Source organism: Myotis yumanensis, unplaced genomic scaffold, assembly GCF_028538775.1.
Source record: "Myotis yumanensis isolate MYYU_CA2020_CCGP unplaced genomic scaffold, mMyoYum1.0.hap1 SCAF_3, whole genome shotgun sequence".
Lineage (NCBI taxonomy): Eukaryota > Metazoa > Chordata > Mammalia > Chiroptera > Vespertilionidae > Myotis > Myotis yumanensis.
This window is the reverse complement of record NW_027223754.1, coordinates 112,824,584-112,843,204: the sequence shown is the minus strand read 5'-3', so window position 1 is coordinate 112,843,204 and position 18,621 is coordinate 112,824,584. Positions and strand designations below refer to the sequence as shown.

General features: G+C 43.6%; 1 protein-coding gene and 1 pseudogene across 1 annotated transcript in view; both read left to right on the top strand.

The window, feature by feature from the left end:
- Window positions 1–4,730: 4,730 nt before the first annotated feature.
- The window catches only part of TEX26 (testis expressed 26), a 50,652-nt gene continuing 36,761 nt past the window's right edge, over window positions 4,731–18,621 (top strand). The window contains exons 1-2 of the mRNA XM_070407536.1: window positions 4,731–4,829; window positions 8,770–8,854. Coding sequence (XP_070263637.1) covers window positions 4,769–4,829; window positions 8,770–8,854 — 146 coding nt within the window. The 5' untranslated portion in view covers window positions 4,731–4,768. The remainder of the gene's footprint in view (window positions 4,830–8,769; window positions 8,855–18,621) is intronic.
- Window positions 15,150–17,774, top strand: LOC139005209 (neugrin-like; annotated as a pseudogene).

Below are 18,621 nucleotides of genomic sequence, written 5' to 3'. Positions count from 1 at the left end.
ATTAGTCAACAGAGCCAAATATCAACAGTACAATGATTGAAATTTCTTTTGAGAGCCAAATTTTTTAAACTTAAACTAAATAGGTAGGTACATTGTTATTAACTTAATTAGGGTACTCCTAAGCTGGCCTTTGCTAAAAACGTCCTCAATCTGATTGAGGTACGTTCGCTGAGGTCGACCCCTTCCAATTCTCCCATCCACACTCATCTTGCATACTTGTTTCATCTACCTTTTGTTACCTGCGTGAGATTTGCAGACGAGACTAGCACTAACCACTGCACAATGAGACTGCTGACTGACTGACTGGCTCACTCAACTCATGCATGAATCGCGCGTGCCTCCCCCGCGCTGTGTATCCTGCGGCCTGATTTACCAACACCCCCCACTTCTAACGCCACTTCTTCAAAATAGACTCGCCCAGGCCAAAAACTGACTTCTGCGCATGGGCCACGAAGTTTCAATCACACTATACATGCACGTCCGCATGTGGTATTTTGTGGAAGAGCCACACTCAAGGGGTCAAAGAGCCGCATGTGGCTCGCGGGCTACGGTTTGCCGACCACTGGGCTAGACCGTAGTGGTCAAACATTATTCTGGATGAGGGTGGTTTTGGATGAGATTAACATTTAAATCTGTGGACTTTGAGTGAAGTAGATTGCTCTCCACAATGTAAGTAGGCCTCTCCCATCAGCTGAAGGCCTGAATAAACAAAAGAATGACCTCCACTGAGCAAGAGTGAATTCTGACAGATAGCCTTTTGGACTTGAACTTCAACATCAGCTCTGCCCTGAGCCTATAGCAGTGATGGTGAACCTATGACACGCGTGTCAGAGATGACATGTGAACTCATTTTTTTTGTTTGATTTTTCTTTGTTAAATGACATTTAAATATATAAAATAAATATCAAAAATGTAAGTCTTTGTTTTACTATGGTTGCAAATATAAAAAAATTTCTATATGTGACATGGCACCAGAGTTAAGTTAGGGTTTTTCAAAATGCTGACACACCGAGCTCAAAAGGTTCGCCATCACTGGCCTATAGCCTGAGACCCACATTGCAGACATTGGACTTGCCAGGCTCCACAGCTATCTGAGCCAATTTCTTAAAATCTCTCTCTCTCTCTTTCTTTCTCAATTCTATTTCTCTAGAGTTCATTACAAAAATTCAGAAAATGTTTTATGAGTTAATCAACTAAAACAAAGGAGAAATGGTAATATACTATTTTTTATATGAAGACACTCGAGTAAAAGCATTGCGTACTGCATAGTAACATTAAATGTCTTTTGTGAAAACATAACGACCAAGCCAGAGAAACTTCACTCAGAACATTCATATCCAGAGTATGTGGGCATCACTGTAGATTGTCTGTGATCTCTTCTCTTGCTTGTGGAAAAAGAGGCCAGGATTTATTTTAAGTTCTGACCTGACTCCTTCATTCTTTTGCTTAACCCACTCCAGTAACTTCTCCTCACGTTCAGGGAAGTCCAAGCTTCTCAGCAGGGCCTGCGGGGCCTTCTGCTCCAGCCGTCTTTCAGCTTTCTCCTCACTCTTTACCATCTGGCAATGCCAAGCCACTCAGGGCTGTTCCGTGCCTTCTGGGTCCCTGCACAGCCTTGTAGCACTGAGAGAGGCCAGTAAGCCAGGCCAGTAAGTGGAATAGGGAGATGGAGACAGATAGCTGAACAAGCTGGTTGAGCAATTTACAGCCAGATACAGAAGGTCACTTCCCTAGAGGTAACATTTAGGCCTCAGTTATATTTCAGTTCCAGGCCCAGAAAAGCAGCAAAACCAGGTGCCTGGTCAATCCCAGGACTAGCTGATGAGTGACCCCCCTGCCCTGGCACTGACCAATCAGTAAAGACCACAACCTTGAAAGACCACACCTGGAAAATTGATAAAAATTCTGCTAAAACTCTCCCCTGAAACCTCTTCTAAGGTTCCCACCTGTAAGAGAGAGAGAAAACCCTAAAGACAAAGGACCCAGCATGTGCTCTCCCTCTTCCCCCACAGGCACGCATCTCCTAAACTCTAAGGGTCCCCATGAGACTTGCAACCAGGGGAGCAATGGGCAACAGCAGCTTGTCCCAGGCTTATACCTTGAACCTGTCTCCAAGTCCCCCTTTTCCCTGACTTCACGGTGAGCTAAAGTAGCCCAGCCTGGGCTCTCCTGTTGCTTCTTCTATGCTAAGCCCTCCCTTGTTTCACTGTCCCCAGCTTTAATACTCACCTCGATTCATGTTGTGAAATCTTTCCTATATGAATTCAAGAACCTGCACACTACAAGACAGCCCTGGGCAGACCCACTAGGGCCAGGTCCCCTTTTTGGTAACAGCGACCTCTCCCTCTTCCCCTGGCTACCTCCCAAGCATCTGGGAGAACTCAGCTAAGACATTTCCTCTTCTAGAACAACCTCCCCAAGCTCCCATAATACCTAGGGTGTTGCCCTTAATGTCATATGCAGCTCGTTCCAGTGCAGGGGTGGGCAAACTTTTTGACTCGAGGGCCACAATGGGTTCTTAAACTGGACCGAGGGCCGGAACAAAAGCATGGATGGAGTGTTTGTGTGAACTAATATAAATTCAAAGTAAACATCATTACATAAAAGGGTATGGTCTTTTTTTTTTTTTTTTTTTAGTTTTATTCATTTCAAACGGGCTGGATCCGACCCGTGGGCCGTAGTTTGCCCACGGCTGTTCTAGTGCATAGTCGGTGTTTGTGGATGGAAAGAAAAAAAAATGAAAAGAAAAAAAACACCTACTTTATCATTGAAAGGGATTGCTGCAAGCAATACAAATTCAAAGTCAGGAGGCCTCCTGCCCTGTGCTATAGTGCTTATAATAAAATACACCTGTCCCCAAAATTCATTTTAAAGCAGAAATAAATGATAAAAAGAATGAAGATCAGAACAGCAGTAAGACAGAGGAGTAAGACCTTAGGTTTGTGTGGCTTTAAAATTTATAAATTATTGTGAGAAGTATTATTCATTTTACAGGCTGGTGAGGTAGGTGCTAGTAAACTCACTTTACAGACAAAGAAACGGGCTCAGAGAAGTCTGCTTTACCCCAAGGGCCCCCAGGGAGGAAGTACAAGGAGCTCTCCATTCAGTGTGAACCCACCACTTTACAGCTTACCCAGGAGGAGACAAATAAGACAAGTAAGATATTAATAAGAATTCACTTTTAAATTTTATATACTCACTGCTCTATTTTAAGAAATACATTTCTCTTAAATTATGCTATGGTAATTAGCTCTCCAATTCCAGACCTAGTTATTGGGTGGTACTTTCTTAATTTAGATGTCACTACTAAATCCTAACTTAGATTCATTCCTTTTAATAACATTGACAGAAGTCTATGCCTTCTAATGTGTTCCACCATTCATTGCTATAAAATTTGAGAGCCCAACATATGTTCTATTCCGTTATATGGATAAGACTCAATTTTCAGAACATGCTGGTTTAGATCCTCATTTTAAAGAAATTCCCTGCATATCTACTTGGAATCCTTACTTTGATGCCTATTCTATGTCCTTTGGCAACTCCCTTTGTTCCACTTCACTGTTCCCCTAAGGCAGTGGTTCTCAACCTTGGCTGCATATTAGAATCACCTGGGAATCTTTTTTAAATCCTGATTTCTGGGCCTCATCCTCCAGAAATTTTATTTCTTTGTTATGGGGTGAGGCCACAACATTAGTAACAAAGAAACAGAATTTCCAGAGGATGAGGCCCAGAAATAAGGATTTTAAAAAGATTCCCAGGTGATTCTAATGTGCAGCCAAGATTGAGAACCACTGCCCTAAGGTCCTATATTAGAACAACCCTTTAAGGATAAGGAATGGTGTAAATCAGTGGACGCCAACTGGTGGCCCATAGACCACTGGTGGCTGGTGGTCTGTGAGGTCCGAAAGGTTGGTGACCGCTGGTGTAAATTACTTTCTAAACATGCTGCCAGCAGTCTCACCTAATGTCTCCTCTTTGCATCCAAGGGGGAAATATCTGTGTCCTAACCTGAAGGCATTCAATATTACTAAGCACCTACTATGTGTCAAATTATCAGCTAGTTGCAAAGAATATAAAGATAAAAACCTTCCACATTCTGGGAAAACTGAGCCTAACACATATGGGGTGAGACAGTTTCCGCTGCAGGGGCAGAAGAATTACAAAACACGATGGACCTACCATATGGAGAGGAAGGTCACAAACTCGCCTGCTGGCTCCTGTTCCCAAGGACACTTTTCACTCTCCTGTCCCCTCCTAATTCCTGGCGGGATGATCCGCCTGGGAGCATGAAATTGTCTCAGGAACTCTGGTTCTGGTTCTACCTACACGAGATTCCCTGTGACTTTGTCTTCTTGTTTGGTTCCTACTTATTGCAAACATCTGTGACAACTTTGCCCTCTTTTCTTAAACTGAAAGTTATGAATAAATGAAACTTTGCCATTGAAAATCTGACGCCTCTTTCTCTTCTATCTACTCCCCTTGTGTTCCTCTCCTCACATACACAAGACAGTGTTTAAGAAAGCTATATAAATACATCAAAGCAAGATATCCATATTACGGGAAGCACATCTTGCTTTCCACACCTGGTTCCCCAGCCTCTGCACTGCTTCCCTCGGGTTCAGCCTCACAGAACTGACCCGCGTCTCCATGGCGACGCGTCACAAAGCATCCAAGCGCCTGCAGCAAGCGATCCAGCTGGAACGAGGGCCCTGATGACTCCCTGTTGAGGCAGGAATGGCGGTTCTGACGAGTGCCTGTTGAGACAGGAATGGCACAGCCTGGGCCGGAGGCCCCCTACCCCTCTCAATGTGGCCGCAAGATTCGGCCTGGTAAGATTGTGGACCCTGCCAGCCGGCGGGGGCGGGAGGGATCTTTCCTGGAGATAGAGAGCAAAGACTGCTTTGGTCTTTAAGGGTGTCTGTCTCTCCCTCATGGGTGGGACTCAATTTAAGGAGAGGCTGGGAGGGAAAATGAGAGGGTGTTCATGACTTTGCCACTATCCAACCCATCAGCATTCTTTCTGCCAATCCCTTCCTAAAATGCTCAGCATATCCCCATGAAATGCTTGGCTGGGGGATGGGGCAGGGAAAAGGAGGAACTAGTGCTTTTCCAGGGGGAAAAAACCCAAAGGCAAAGCAGGAAGAGAGGTTGGGAAGCTCTGAAGACAGCAGACCCAGCAGGAATCCCTATTCCCTGAGAAACAGTACAGAGAGTGGGGAGGTGCCGAATTCAGGACACAGCCCCCAAGGGGATCCACACAGCTCCCAAGGGGATCCACAGTCTCCCTCCTCTTCTTTCTCCTCCCCCCTTCCACACAGGTGGTTGTAGCAGAGGCTGAGAACTATGGCCTTCAGCTGTTGCTTGTAACCTTTGCTAATTTTTCTTTCCAAGTGATTTTGTATTTAACAGAAGTAGTGCTTTTAAAACTAATTTTGCATGCAAATATGGCAAATTTACTAACTCAGCTTTTTGCATCAGTGGAGGGAGAGCGACTCTAGCTGAATGTGTCGCTAGACACATGGTGGCATGACACATGGTGGCATGACACATGGTCGCTAGACACATGGTGGCATGGTGGCATGAATTACTGTGTTGTCAGTTCCATTCTGGCCCTTATGGCAGTAACACTCCTTTGCAGCCTTCTAACTGGGTAATTGTGGTTCCACAATAGCTACAGAGCAATGGGCATTGTTCAACTGCAAATTCTCTACAACTGTAGTCCCATGAGAATGAATGAAATGTTTTCCATCCCACTCAATCTCTTTTTAAATTGAGGATAGAAAATGAAAATAATTAAGAACAAAAATATGTGAGATACCCAGTTTCTATATGATGGCAGGGCAAAGAGGAGGCACCCTGTCTAGGTTTCTTTCACTGTCTTCTCTTCCCTTCTTGTTGGGAAATGTTGGCATCCTCCAGATATACCCTTCTTGGTTTACTTCCTCTGTGAGCGGCCATCCCTGCCACAGGGCTTCAAGTCCACAGCTTTCTAGTATTTATTCTAACTGGGATGTTTCTCCTACTTTTCAAACTAAAATATTCAGCTGTCTACCAGATCCACTTGGAGGTCATGAAGGGTCTCAAACTCAGCATGCACAAGATTATTTTCCTGTCCTCCTAGACTTTGTGAGCTTGTTAAGAGGGTCCCAACTGCTCAGAATAGAAGGAAGGCCAGCTTTTTTGACACCTTGATCACCAGGCCTCATTCGTTCTGCTCCAAAGTTCCCTTCTCCTAGGTGAGTTTCCTCTTCACATTCAGACTGGGCTCTTTCATAGCCACTTGTGCTACTCCATCTTCTCTTCCAGAAGTTGCACCCTTCAAAAGGTGGGCCTGATGTGTCACTGCCAGCTTTGTCCCCTGGTAGCATGAGGTTGAGGATGACTGCTATGGTCTAACTACTGTTGAGCTATTACTATAGATCAGTGGTTCTCAACCTTCCTAACGCGGTGACCCAGTTCCTCATGTTGTGGTGACCCCCAATTTCATTGTTACAAATTGAACATAATTAAAGCATAGTGATTAATCACAAAAACAATATGTAATTATATATGTGTTTTCCGATGGTCTTAGGCGACCCCTGTGAAAGGGTCGTTCCACCCCCAAAGGGGTCGCGACCCACAGGTTGAGAACCGCTGCTATAGATTGAGCTCTTAAGTGTTTTGTTACTTCCAAGGACAGCCATAAATTACCACAAACTGATGACTTATCAACAAAAGAAATGTATTCTCTCACATTCTGGAGGCCCAGGAGCCCAAAATTAAGGTGTTGGAGAATTGCACTGCCTCTGGTGTCTCTAGAGGAGAAGCCGTTCTTGCCTCTTCCAGCCTCTGGTGGCCGTCAGCCTTTTTTGGAGGTTCCACTCAAATGATGACTTCTTTGAAGAGCAGCACCTTCTCACAATTTCTTCCCACTTATTTGTCCATGCTTAAAATTCTCTTAACTTAGGGTATTTAATTCCACTGTTGGGATAAAATGCTTTAAAGCATAAAATGATTCCCACAAAAGCAGGGGTATCAAAGAATAAGGTCCTTTCTCATAGAGTGGGATCTGAGCATGGATACCAGGAGTCTGTGTGAGCAGACATGGAGTGTGACATGTAGGGCTAAGGCTTTAGTTGGTTGGGGAAGCCTCTAGGTGGAGATGAAACTCAACCTGTATGAAGGCAGCAGGTAAATAGTCACATGAGACCCATTTGGATGTCATGGGTCCTGCTGCCTGGCTGGATCCATGGGCCTGTTCAATTAAATACAAGCCCTGGTTGGGAGAGATGGGGTGGTGAACAATAAGAAGTACACAGGTGGCCAAAATGAAATGTTTGGTCAGGGCTCTGTAAGCTCGCCAGTGGCATACAGATTTTAAGAATATTTGAAAATTTAAGAGGTAGTTGGGAAAGATCCTTGGCAGCCATTGTATTTAGGCGGAATGAGTGGGAGCAAACACACACTATGAAGTGGCTATAGTATTCTAGAGGTGAGGTGATAGACCCCAGGCAGTGGTTTATTCAAACATTAAAGGCCTCATTTCAACCCAGTTTCTCCTGAAATGTAACAAGCAACAGGTAAGTGGCCAAATATGAAGGATGAGAGAAGGACTGAATTAAATTTAAAATATATTTTCCCAAGAAATTTGGTGGTGGTTTGTTGACAATGGGCAGGTAGGGCAGATAAATTCTGTTGTTGCTAGTGTCTGCTGAATGCTGAATTCTCAGTCCTCATCTTCCTGGATCCAGCCAATAGCAATTGCATACGTGACCCCTTCCTCCCGTGAATACTTTCTTCCTTTGGGGTTCAGGACATTACACGCTCCTGGTTTTCCTCTTACCTCACTGACCTCTCTTCTCAGTGTCCTTTCCTGGCTGCTCCTCCTCTCCCGACCTCTTGATATTGGCATGCCCCAGGCTTCATCTCCTCTAATTATGCTTCCTTCTTTGTTGATCTCACCCACTCTCAGAGTTTTAAACACCTTTACTACAGAATCTTGCACAGTCATTATTAAGAATGAATTAGAGTTACACTGGCTGAGTTTGAAGAGTTTCCCATACTACACTGTTATATGACAGAGAAAAGGACACTTTGTGGGAATATGAGCCCACTTTTTAAACTTTTTTATTGAATTTATTGGGGTGACATTAGTTAATTATATAGATTTCAGAAGCCCACTTTTTTAAACGTTGGTGAAAACTAAAACCTCATAGGTCAATGAATTTATACATGTATATGTAAACCAGTATATGATTATATCAGCAGGTATAAAAGTCTGTAAAGAAACGGACATGGGCTACGTAGGAGGAGGGATGGGGAGGCAGGTGATAACAAGCAGGGAGAAGAAGGAACAAGAAGAAAGTTCCACACTGAAACCTGAAATACAAACTCTGAGCCCCTTTGTGCATATTCATTTCACGTGTTTATAGCTTTGTCTAATGTGATGTATGAAAAGTTGGTCAGTAAACCAGAAATAGTGAGCATTTTAAGATGTAGAATTTCAAATAAGCTTTCTGCTTTACATTTTTATGTATTGCTTAAAGGTTTTTAAAAAGCATGTATGAATTCTCAAGAAAAACAATAGACCTATTTTTATTTAGGGAGAAAACTCAGATAATTAAATTGAGCTTTGTCTCTTAGTAGAGGCCACAAATTGGCTTTTATTCCTTTAGACTAAAAATTACCATCCAAATGTTATTGTCTTGCAAAATTGCTTTAATTATAAAACAACATTTTATCAATATATATTGGTCTGACCCATTTAAAAGTATTTTATTTTACTTTTAGCAGGTAATACCCACTGGGACTCCTATGCTACCACGATGAAGACTGCATTCACGCCTAAGACAGGAGCAATACCTGCTTTAATTCGGTAATTCCTACTTGAGTCACACTTTAGTTTGTTCATTTATATTCTACTAGGGACACAGTGCACGAATTCATGTACTTTGAAAGGAACTGTGGGCCACGAGACTGGAGTAGGCACAGGGGCGGGTCTTGGCCCATCCTCCACGCCCTCTCCTGGCCCCTCCCGCTGTCTGCCCGCAGCCCCGCTCCCACTGCTGTCACTCCCATGTGCTGATGGCGCTGGCCCTGCTCACACCCGCTGAAGGTTCTGAGCCATTGGGGCTGGCGCCAGCAGTAGGTGCAAGTGGGGCTGGTGCCATCAGTGGGTGCGAGCAGCAGCTGCTGCCCTGATCGCCCCTCAAGAGGAGGGGGAGGTGGAGAAGCCCTCAGGGGCAATCAAGGCCAGCAGCCGCCGCTCACACCCGCTGATGGCACCAAGTGGGACCAGCACCGGGCACTGGCAGCGGGTGCGAGTAGTGGCTCCAGTGCCAGCTGCGGGTACGAGCAGGGCCGTTGCTGGCAGCGGGTGCGAGAGGCGGCTGCCAGCCCCAATCTCTCCTCGGGAGCAGGAGGAGGTAGAGAAGCCATGAGGAGCAATAGGGGCTGGCAGCCACTGCTCACACCCGCTGATGGCGCCGGGCAATCAGGGCGGGCAAGGGGCACTGGCAGTGGGTGCAAGCGGGGCTAGCGCTGGCAGCAGGCGCGAGTGCCAGCCGGGACCACAGCACGCAGGAGCAAAAAATTTTCAGTAACCACCAGAGGCTCACCCTGAAAACAGAGACTGGCGCCCCATCTTGTTCTGGTGTCCCCCACTCACCTGTTCCACCATCCCACCGGGGCCAATGCCCACCATGTTCCACGCACGCCCTCTGGTGGTCAGTGCATGTCATAGTGACCAGTTGTTCGGTTGTTCCGCAGTTTGATCTATTTGCATATTAGCCTTTTATTATATAGGACTATTCGCAATTCAAAACAAATAGCAAGAGTAACCAGAGAGAGCTTATGAAAGGTGCACTCAGGTAGGACCTACTGCATGCACAGTTCTCCAAGCATCTGAGAGTGAGTCCCCCTTCAAGTAGTCTCTAAAACTCCAGCAAGAAAACTAGGAAAACAGACCCATAGATTCTTCATCAAGTTACTGTGTGTCATGGCTTACAATAGAGCCATAAGTATTCTGATAGAATTGTGCTGCCTAAACACTGAGAATTAATTGAATCCATTACCTGAGTCATAGTGGGCAGGCAATGACAACTGAATGAACGGATGAATAACTAGTTGTTAGCATTTCTATCAGCACTAGTGCCACAGACCCCTTACTCTTACCTTCACTCCTCCACTTTTTGCTTCCTAAAGCAATGTTGGCTGGCAACTTCTCCAATTCCACCTGAATTGTGAGTGGGATAATTTCCAACTTCACTGCTGCCTTCCTGAGCTCTCCGGTGGATGAGTGAGAGTGGGACTAGAAAAGCTCTGGCATCTTTCATGGCATCAGTGGTGGGTGGGAAATTAGCAAGGAGACCCTTGACTTGCCTGTGTTTACTCTGTGAATTGTTTTCAATAAAGAGGATCTGTTCACCTTAAAAGTTCAAATTATTGAGAAGTCAGACGAGTATTGGCAAGACCATGGCTGTGGAGTCAGGCAGAAATGGATTCTAACCTCGGTTCTCTGCTCTAACTTGTATTATCACCGCTACCCAGGCAAGTAGCAAGCCATCTGTGGCTCAGTGTTATGGCTGGTGGTGGTTCTGAGAACAGAATGAAAGGACTAGCACAGTGACTAGAGTGAAGAAGTTCCTCAGGGCTGCAAGACTTGACTTCTGAGTTATTGGCTATCCCACTGAGTCCCATTATGTCCCTTCCATTATGTCCCTTCACTGGGAGATTTATCTTCTGACAGTAATGATTCTGCCAGCTTCCCAGACAGTAACAGTTGTCTGAAGAAAAAACATTTGGGATGAAAGCCAAAAACAAATGGGTACTAATGAAGTCTAGGTCAGTGGGCCTCACTCAAACTGAAATGTTTAAGTTCAAAGAAAAGTTTTCATCATAAACTTAAATAGTTACAAAAGATAAAACTTCAAGCCCATCCTAAATATTGACATTAAAAACTAAAACTGTTAATTCATTTCTTTAAATATAACCAGGGGGTAATCTAAACACTTTAGCAAATTGATATGCATGTAGCGGTCAAGCGGAAAGAAGTTAACTAGAAGAGGACGCTCTGCCAGGAGAAGGTGTGAGCCTGCAAGCGGGCCGCGTCAGAACAAAGTCTTGCACGCGAGACTTACTGTTCCGAGGCAGAACTTTCCTTGACGTGATGAATAGTCCCTGAGGGCATAGAAAGTTCAGGGGAGGGTGCACTGCTGCAGGTGGAAAGAGTCTTTGTATTATGTAGGAAATTAATAGTGTAATGTATAACTTAGCTCTGATGATTCCATAAAGCAAGATTGTTAATCATTGTCACTTGCTGTACCCCATTGTTATTTGCTGTGTTCACCCCCAATAAAAGCCATGAGGGATCAGAGGATCTTTGCTATTCGCCTGAGCGAGCGGTAGCCCTCTGCTTCTCCGTATCCTGTCGTCCGACTCATCTCTGCGCCTCCGTTCACCAAGAACATCAATATATGCACTATATGATCCCTTTTTTATATGATCCTTTTAAACAATGCACAAACAAGCTCTTCTTTCATAGATAATGATTTCATTAATTTTCCTTCTTGAACTTTTATTCCCACTCTACTTCCTCCATAGAATTTTACCCTGCTGTAATATATTTTGGTTTAAAATCAATTTATTGATCACTTCATTATACTTCCTGGCAACTATTTTAGTATATTAATTGAAATTAATTTTTAAACATGTTGTGTGACCCTAAGTTTTGAGTCATCACAATTATTTTTAGTACATACTTGCTGAAAGTAACATTACAAATGTTAATAATTACTAAATACAAAAAGTAAATTAAAAAAATTTAAATACAAAAGTAAGTACACCTTAATGAAATAAATGGGGCTATTTTGTTTTCAATTAGTTTATGTATCTAGTTTTGAGTGTTACTACTTTTGGAGTGAGATTGCATTCAGCATTAATTTTTTACTGCTTCTTTGAAAATTTTTTTTAAAGTTGTAGATGCTAGTGTTGAGAAACATTGTTCACATAAGTAGACACGAATAGAAGGCATCTTTAGTGTCGTTTACACTCTAAACTCTCAGTTATATACAATGATTGATTGACTGATACCATGAGTGGTACTCATTCAATTTTATTGAAAGCAAATAATTAGATGATTTGTCATCTAGTTATTGAGTTATTCCTTTTCCCATTTTCTGAGAAGTATACTGAGAAGGCACGTCTTAACAAATGACTAGAAATTACATGTTACTCTTTTACTTAGAGGAAACCTGTTTACTATTATATACTCAAAAAGATGTAGAGCCCTGGCTGGTTGCTCAATGGTTAGAGTGTCAGCCCTCAGATTGAAGGGTAATGGGTTTGATTTCTGATCAAGGGTTCATACCTTGGTTGCAGGCTTGGTCCCCGGCCCTGGTCAAGGTGCATGTGGGAAACAACCAATCAATGTGTCTCTCTCACATCGATGTTTCTCTCTCTTTCTCTGTCCCCCTCCTCCTACTTTTCACTATCTCTAAAAAAAAAACAAAAAAAAACAAAAAAAAACCCTGACCGATTTGGCTCAGTGGCTAGAGCGTCGGCCTTCAGACCGAAGGGTCTCAGGTTCAGTTCTGATCAAGGGCATGTACCTTGGTTGTGGGCACATCCCCAGTGGGGGGTGTGCAGGAGACAGCTGATCGATGTTTCTCTCTCATCGATGTTTCTAGCTCTCTATCCCTCCCCCTTCCTCTCTGTAAAAAACCAATAAAAATATATTTTAAAAAATTTAAAAAAATCAATGGAAAAATATTCTTGGGTAAGGATTAAAAAAAAAAACTTAGAAAATGGGAACATTAGTTCCAATAAATGTTTTCCAAAACAATCTTTTTTTAAAAATAAAGAGCTTTTGTCACATACTTAAAATATATTTTAATCAAAATCTTGGAGCTGAAGATTAATTCATACAATTTTCAGCATGTTTACTTTTTGGTAAAATCAGTACTTGTTGTCAAGCCAAAAAGAAAAATTAGTTTACTTATAGTCAAAAGAAAATCTGACTATTTTCTGTTCAAATAAATGCATATATATTATTTGAGGAATATTATGAAAACTACTGATAAATTATGGAATGCATATTTTAGGATTATTGTTGAAAGTAGACAAGGAAATGTAAAAAGATTCAGGTCTAATATAGTTAATTATACCCAAGTAATAAAAATAATGCAATGAAATATGTAAGTTGTGAAGTGAGAAGTATAATTAAAAAACATGTTCCTTATTAAATATGTTCTCAAGTGTCTAGAACAGTGGTTGGCAAACTCATTAGTCAACAGAGCCAGATATCAACAGTACAATTATTGAAATTTCTTTTGAGAGCCAAATTTTTAAAACTTAAACTCTATAGGTAGGTACATTCAACTTTAAATTCATGGTTTTCGTCTTCTGTTTTTCTTTGCTTCTTCTTTGTAGCCATCTCAAACAGGGCACCTAAAAAAATGTTTCATTTTATAATAATAAAGCCACCAACACAAACGAATTACAATTATTTTTTTAAAAAAATATATTTCTTTATTGACTTCAGAGAGGAAGGGAGAAGGAGAGAGAGAGAGAAACATCAATGATGAGAGAGAATCACTGATCGGCCACCTCCGGCACACCCACTACTGGGGATCGAGCCGGCAACCCAGGCATGTGCCCTTGGCCGGAATCGAACCTGGGACCCATCGGTCTGCAGGCTGATGCTCTATCCACTGAGCCAAGCCGGCCAGGGCAAGAATTACAATTCTTAAATTGATGACAAAAATACCTGTAGGATTTGCAGCTGGTTGGAAAAATACAGGTAACTTTATGCTTCGAGTAGGTACTTTTGTCACCCGCGCGCGATTTGTGGATGTGACTAGCACTGACCACTGTACAATGAGACTGCTGACTGACTGGCTCACTCAACTCGTGCTTGAATCACACGCACCACCTCCCCTGCGCTGCGTATCCCGCGGCCCGCCTGCGCCGCATCTCCCGTGGGCCGACCGACACCCCCCACTTCTTCTAAGGCCACTTCTTCAAAATAGACTCACCCAGGCCGAAAACTGACTTCTGCGCATGAGCCACGAAGTTTCAATCGCACTGTACGTGGGCGCCCGCACGTGGTATTTTGTGGAAGAGCCACACTCAAGGGGCCAAAGAGCTGCATGTGGCTCACGAGCGGCAGTTTGCCGACTACTGGTCTAGAACTTTGTTGCTTAACATTTGGGAAAAATTAAATAATAATATATAGAAATCAGAAATAATTTCACTGAATTCTTTAGACACCAACTCAAAAATTTATTATGCATTTTAAAAAGATAAAGTTGTATGAGATAAAAATTTATTGGTTTGGCAAGCTAGCATATATTGTTAATATTTTATAACATATAATAAAATGAAGACTGGCTACATTGGGGTAAATATTTCATAATATGATTGAGTTTAAAAATATAATTTAAATACCTTATTGAATGATGAATGCAAAATCTGAAGAAAAATATCACAAGATTTTTATGTACCAGTTTTATCCAGTGAATCTTTAAAAACTTAGTAGCTTTGGGAAAGAGTCCAGTTACATTTAAAAATTTTATTTTAAAAAATATGTTTTTATTGATTTTAGAGAGGAAGGAAGAGGGGGAGTGAGAGAGAGAAAAACATCAATGATGAGAGAGAATCATTGATCTGCTGTCTCCTGCACGCCCCCCACTGGGATCGAGCCCACAACCTGGGCATGTGTCCTTGACTGGAACCAAATCTGGGACCCTTCAGTCTGCAGGCCGACGCTCTATCCGCTCTATCCGCGGAGCCAAACCAGCTAGGACAAGCCCAGTTACATTTAAAAGAACCAGCATCACCATCATCTCCTGCTTCATCTACTCAGAGAATCTTTTCTTTCCAGTGAGGACATATCCTAGAGATTTTTTAAAAGCTGAAAAAATGCTTTAAATATGTGAGGAAAAGAGACATTTTAAGCATTCTACATTCTCTGCTCTCTTCCCAGAGGCTTCTCCCTAAAGAGGAATGAACATTTTGTAATTTTTAGGAGATGAAAAACTAGACATTACTCTGAATGATGCCACTACATGTACCTAAATTCAGAACATCCTGCACAGATTTTAATACCTGGTGATAGCCTCACCCATCACTCTCTCAAAAATAAGCATAGGGGCTCAAGGCAGATGGTCAACATGGCGAGTGCTCTGAGTCTCCTGCTGGGCCACGTGTCCGTGGGTTTGTGACCCAGGGGGTGGCAGGCTTGGGATCTACCAGCTGTGAGCCAGACCCCGATTCTGACTGGGAACCAGAGGAGCGGGAGCTGCAGGAGATGGAGAGGTACCTGCTCCTTCCCGGCCCTCAGCCTGAAGAGCCTTGCAACCAGGTGCTGCAGGCCACAGCCCTGGGCAGTGGGCATCCTGCTGCCCCTGCTGCATTCACAGTGGCCCTTGCTTCCTCCCTTATCAGAGGCACAGGGGCAGGTGGTCAGCTCCTTTGTGATATGGGATTTTCGGACTGGAACACTCGGTGTTCTCCTGGGTAGGATGGCTTCCCTGGCTCTTTGTCCGTTGGAGTTGAGGAATGAAACCACGAAGGGAAGATGGTATAGCAAAGGTGGAAATTTATTGAATAATAAGCACAGACTCCCACTAAGTCCCTCCTTCCAGGTTTATAAAGGCCGCAAGTCGCTGTGTGCTGATACCCCCTCTGATTGGTCAATATTCCCTTTGATTTAGTCACTATAGCAACTCCTGAATTCAAGTCTCACTTGAGGTTCCCTTCTTCCTCTCCCTTCTTGTTCTTCCATTCCCTCTGGGCTTCTTGCTCCCTCTTTGAATGAGGGGCTGCCTTCCCTTTATTGTGTAAATGTGTACCTTTTGCTACTCCCAGCTTCCTTGTCTTATGGAAATGTACCCTTTTGCAACTCTGTAGCCCTGTGTTTTTTCCATGGACCCCTTAATTTTTAAAATTTCCTAAACCTACCTATTTCCCCCTAAAAATTCCTTTCACTTGGGAACACGGGTCTCTTCACTAGTGATGTATCTCATCGCCCCTTTAGAGAGGTCACCTTGCTCGGGGGCTGCTGTTGTAGGTGTAGGTGTTAGATTTCCAGGGCAGTGAACAAAGAGACGAGGGCTGGCCTCTCCTTGCTTTAGCCCAAGATGCTTCAACCACCCATGTTGCTTCTTTGCATGGCTTCTGCCATTGGTTCTCTCCCCCAGTGCCCTGAAAACAGAAAAAAGCCATCTGTCCCAAGTAGATCCTGGGAAAGGATCTGGGATATTTATCTAAGGCGTTCCTTGAGATAAACTTTAACTGTGTAGGTGTGGGACATTCAAGTAGTTGCTAGTGAAGAGGCTACTCTATGCAAGCAGGACAAGGGGGCAGGCTTAGAACCAAAAAAGAGACCAGAAGCTTTAATTTAACTTTTAAGTGTACGCAAAATAATTCAATTAACTGTTGGAGGAATTATAACACATGAAACATATGCAGTTGCAAATCACACAGCATTTTATTACTCACACAATTCCTGGTGCTGCGGGTACAGGCTTAAGTGGGATTCCAGTGATGCTGTCCTTGGGGATCCGGCAGTTAGGCTGGTCTGTCCGGATGCAGGGGGCCTGCGTTCCTCACCCGAGAGAACTCGATCGAATCTCAATCGGGTGTTACTAGCTGTTCTTCTGTTGTCTGGCAGAGAGGGGAGCGTGGAGCAGCGTCGTTTGCCAGACTGGCAAGAGGACGGGCCTTTGTGGCTGTCTCAACAGACGAGCACCAGGCTGGTTGGGAACCCCACTTTTAAAGCTTGCACCCCATTTGCAGTAGTCCAGGCGGCTATCAATGAATTACTTCAATGCACACATGTTTATCTCAAACAGGGCGAGGGGCTACATGTGGTTATCTAGGGAGAGCACATCACTCATTCAGATGGTTACTTTGACAAGTCACTCGGAGTTTTTTCCTGAAGTTCAAATCCTTATCTACGAGGGACACACGCTTCAGGGCAGTGGGGAATGTGTTCTTAATATCACGCTGTAAGTTTTAAGGGAATTTAGCTCAAACATTTTAAAACATTTCTTAGACATTTTTCAGGTATCCTCAAAGCATTTTTAAACATTTTTATATATTACTACAACACTATCCTGTTCCAGAACACTCGGAGGCAAATGGAGCCACGAGGGGCCCCGCCCAGGACTCTGATGCGGGAAGCCAAGGAGCAGATCCCGTATTTACATGAATTATTTCCAGAGCCTCAGTCGGTTCCCAGAATGGCTGAAGGCTTTGATGTTAGTACCAATATGATCAGAAGGGTTTTTAAAAAGCAAGTTTATACCCACATTGGAGCAGAAACTGAAGCAGGATCAAAAAGTTCTTAAGAAAGCTGGGCTTGCCCACTCGCTCCACCAGCTTCCAGGCCCTGGGGATACCTGGAAGCTGCTTTCTGCAGGCCACCCTGTGTCAGGAGGCGAAGCCTCATCCCAAGGTCAAGTTCATAGCACAGCTTTGAAGGTGATAGAACTAAATACTCAGAATACAAACACTCCGAGGAGACAGAAGGGAAGGAATAAAGGAGTCCAGAGCCCAGAGAAGGAAAGCTTTGTGCCTGTTGCTGCAGCCCAGGGTCATCAGAGGGAGCTGCAGAAGTACTCCACCAGTGATTGTGAGGGCACCAGAGGCACTGACAGTGATGGATTGCCAAGTGCAAAGAAGCTGGAATAGTTGAAGGCAAAAGAACTGGGAGACCAGAACTTCAGCAGCAGGTAGAGCAGAGGGGGCGCGAGTTCTTTGATGACAATGAGGACTTCCTGTACAGCGTGTGAACTGGAGCCTGGCTTGTGGAGATGTCATGTAAAACACAGCTGCGTGAGTATATTTGAGCTTCCTGGATTTCTGTGTATGGATTATCCACCTTGGAAAATGATGAGCCTGAAAATGGAAATAGCTGCTTGGATTTCAATCTGACAAGAGACAGTGAACTTCACAGGGCAGATGTGTATGGGGGCAGCATGAATAACTGGCTAGGTAGCTTCTGGAGCATGGCTCCTGGTCTGAGCCATGTGAATATTCAGTACTCACCCTTTTTGCTTAGGCCAGTGGTTCTCAACCTTCCTAACGCTGCGACCCTTTAATATAGTTCTTCATGTTGTGGTGACCCCCAGTTTTATTGTTACAAATTGAACATAATTAAAGCATAGTGATTAATCACAAAAACAATATGTAATTATATGTGTGTTTTCCGATGGTCTTAGGCGACCCCTGTGAAAGGGTCGTTCGACCCCCAAAGAGGTCGCAACCCATAGGTTGAGAACTGCTGGCTTAGGCTTTCTATGTGTTGAAACCAGCCTGTGTTGCATGTGTTAAGAGTTTGTTGTACTTGCAATATGTGTTTGGGAGGAATTGAAAAGTTTTCCTTCTGACATCATTTACTTCTTGATTAATGAACACTAACAGTTCTGGAGCTGTTTAGTCAATTGGTTGTATTCATTATGTGCAAAATAAAGCGAAATGTAGCAAAAAATAAAATAAATAAGCATAGGACCTAGGCAAGTGTGTAGATTTGGATGACAAGGGGGCTGCCTTGAAATCTAGGACAAAGTTTCCCTCCACTGGGCACCTCTATGATTGGAGGCTTATCTCACCCAGGTGAGGTGTAATGCACCTTCGTAC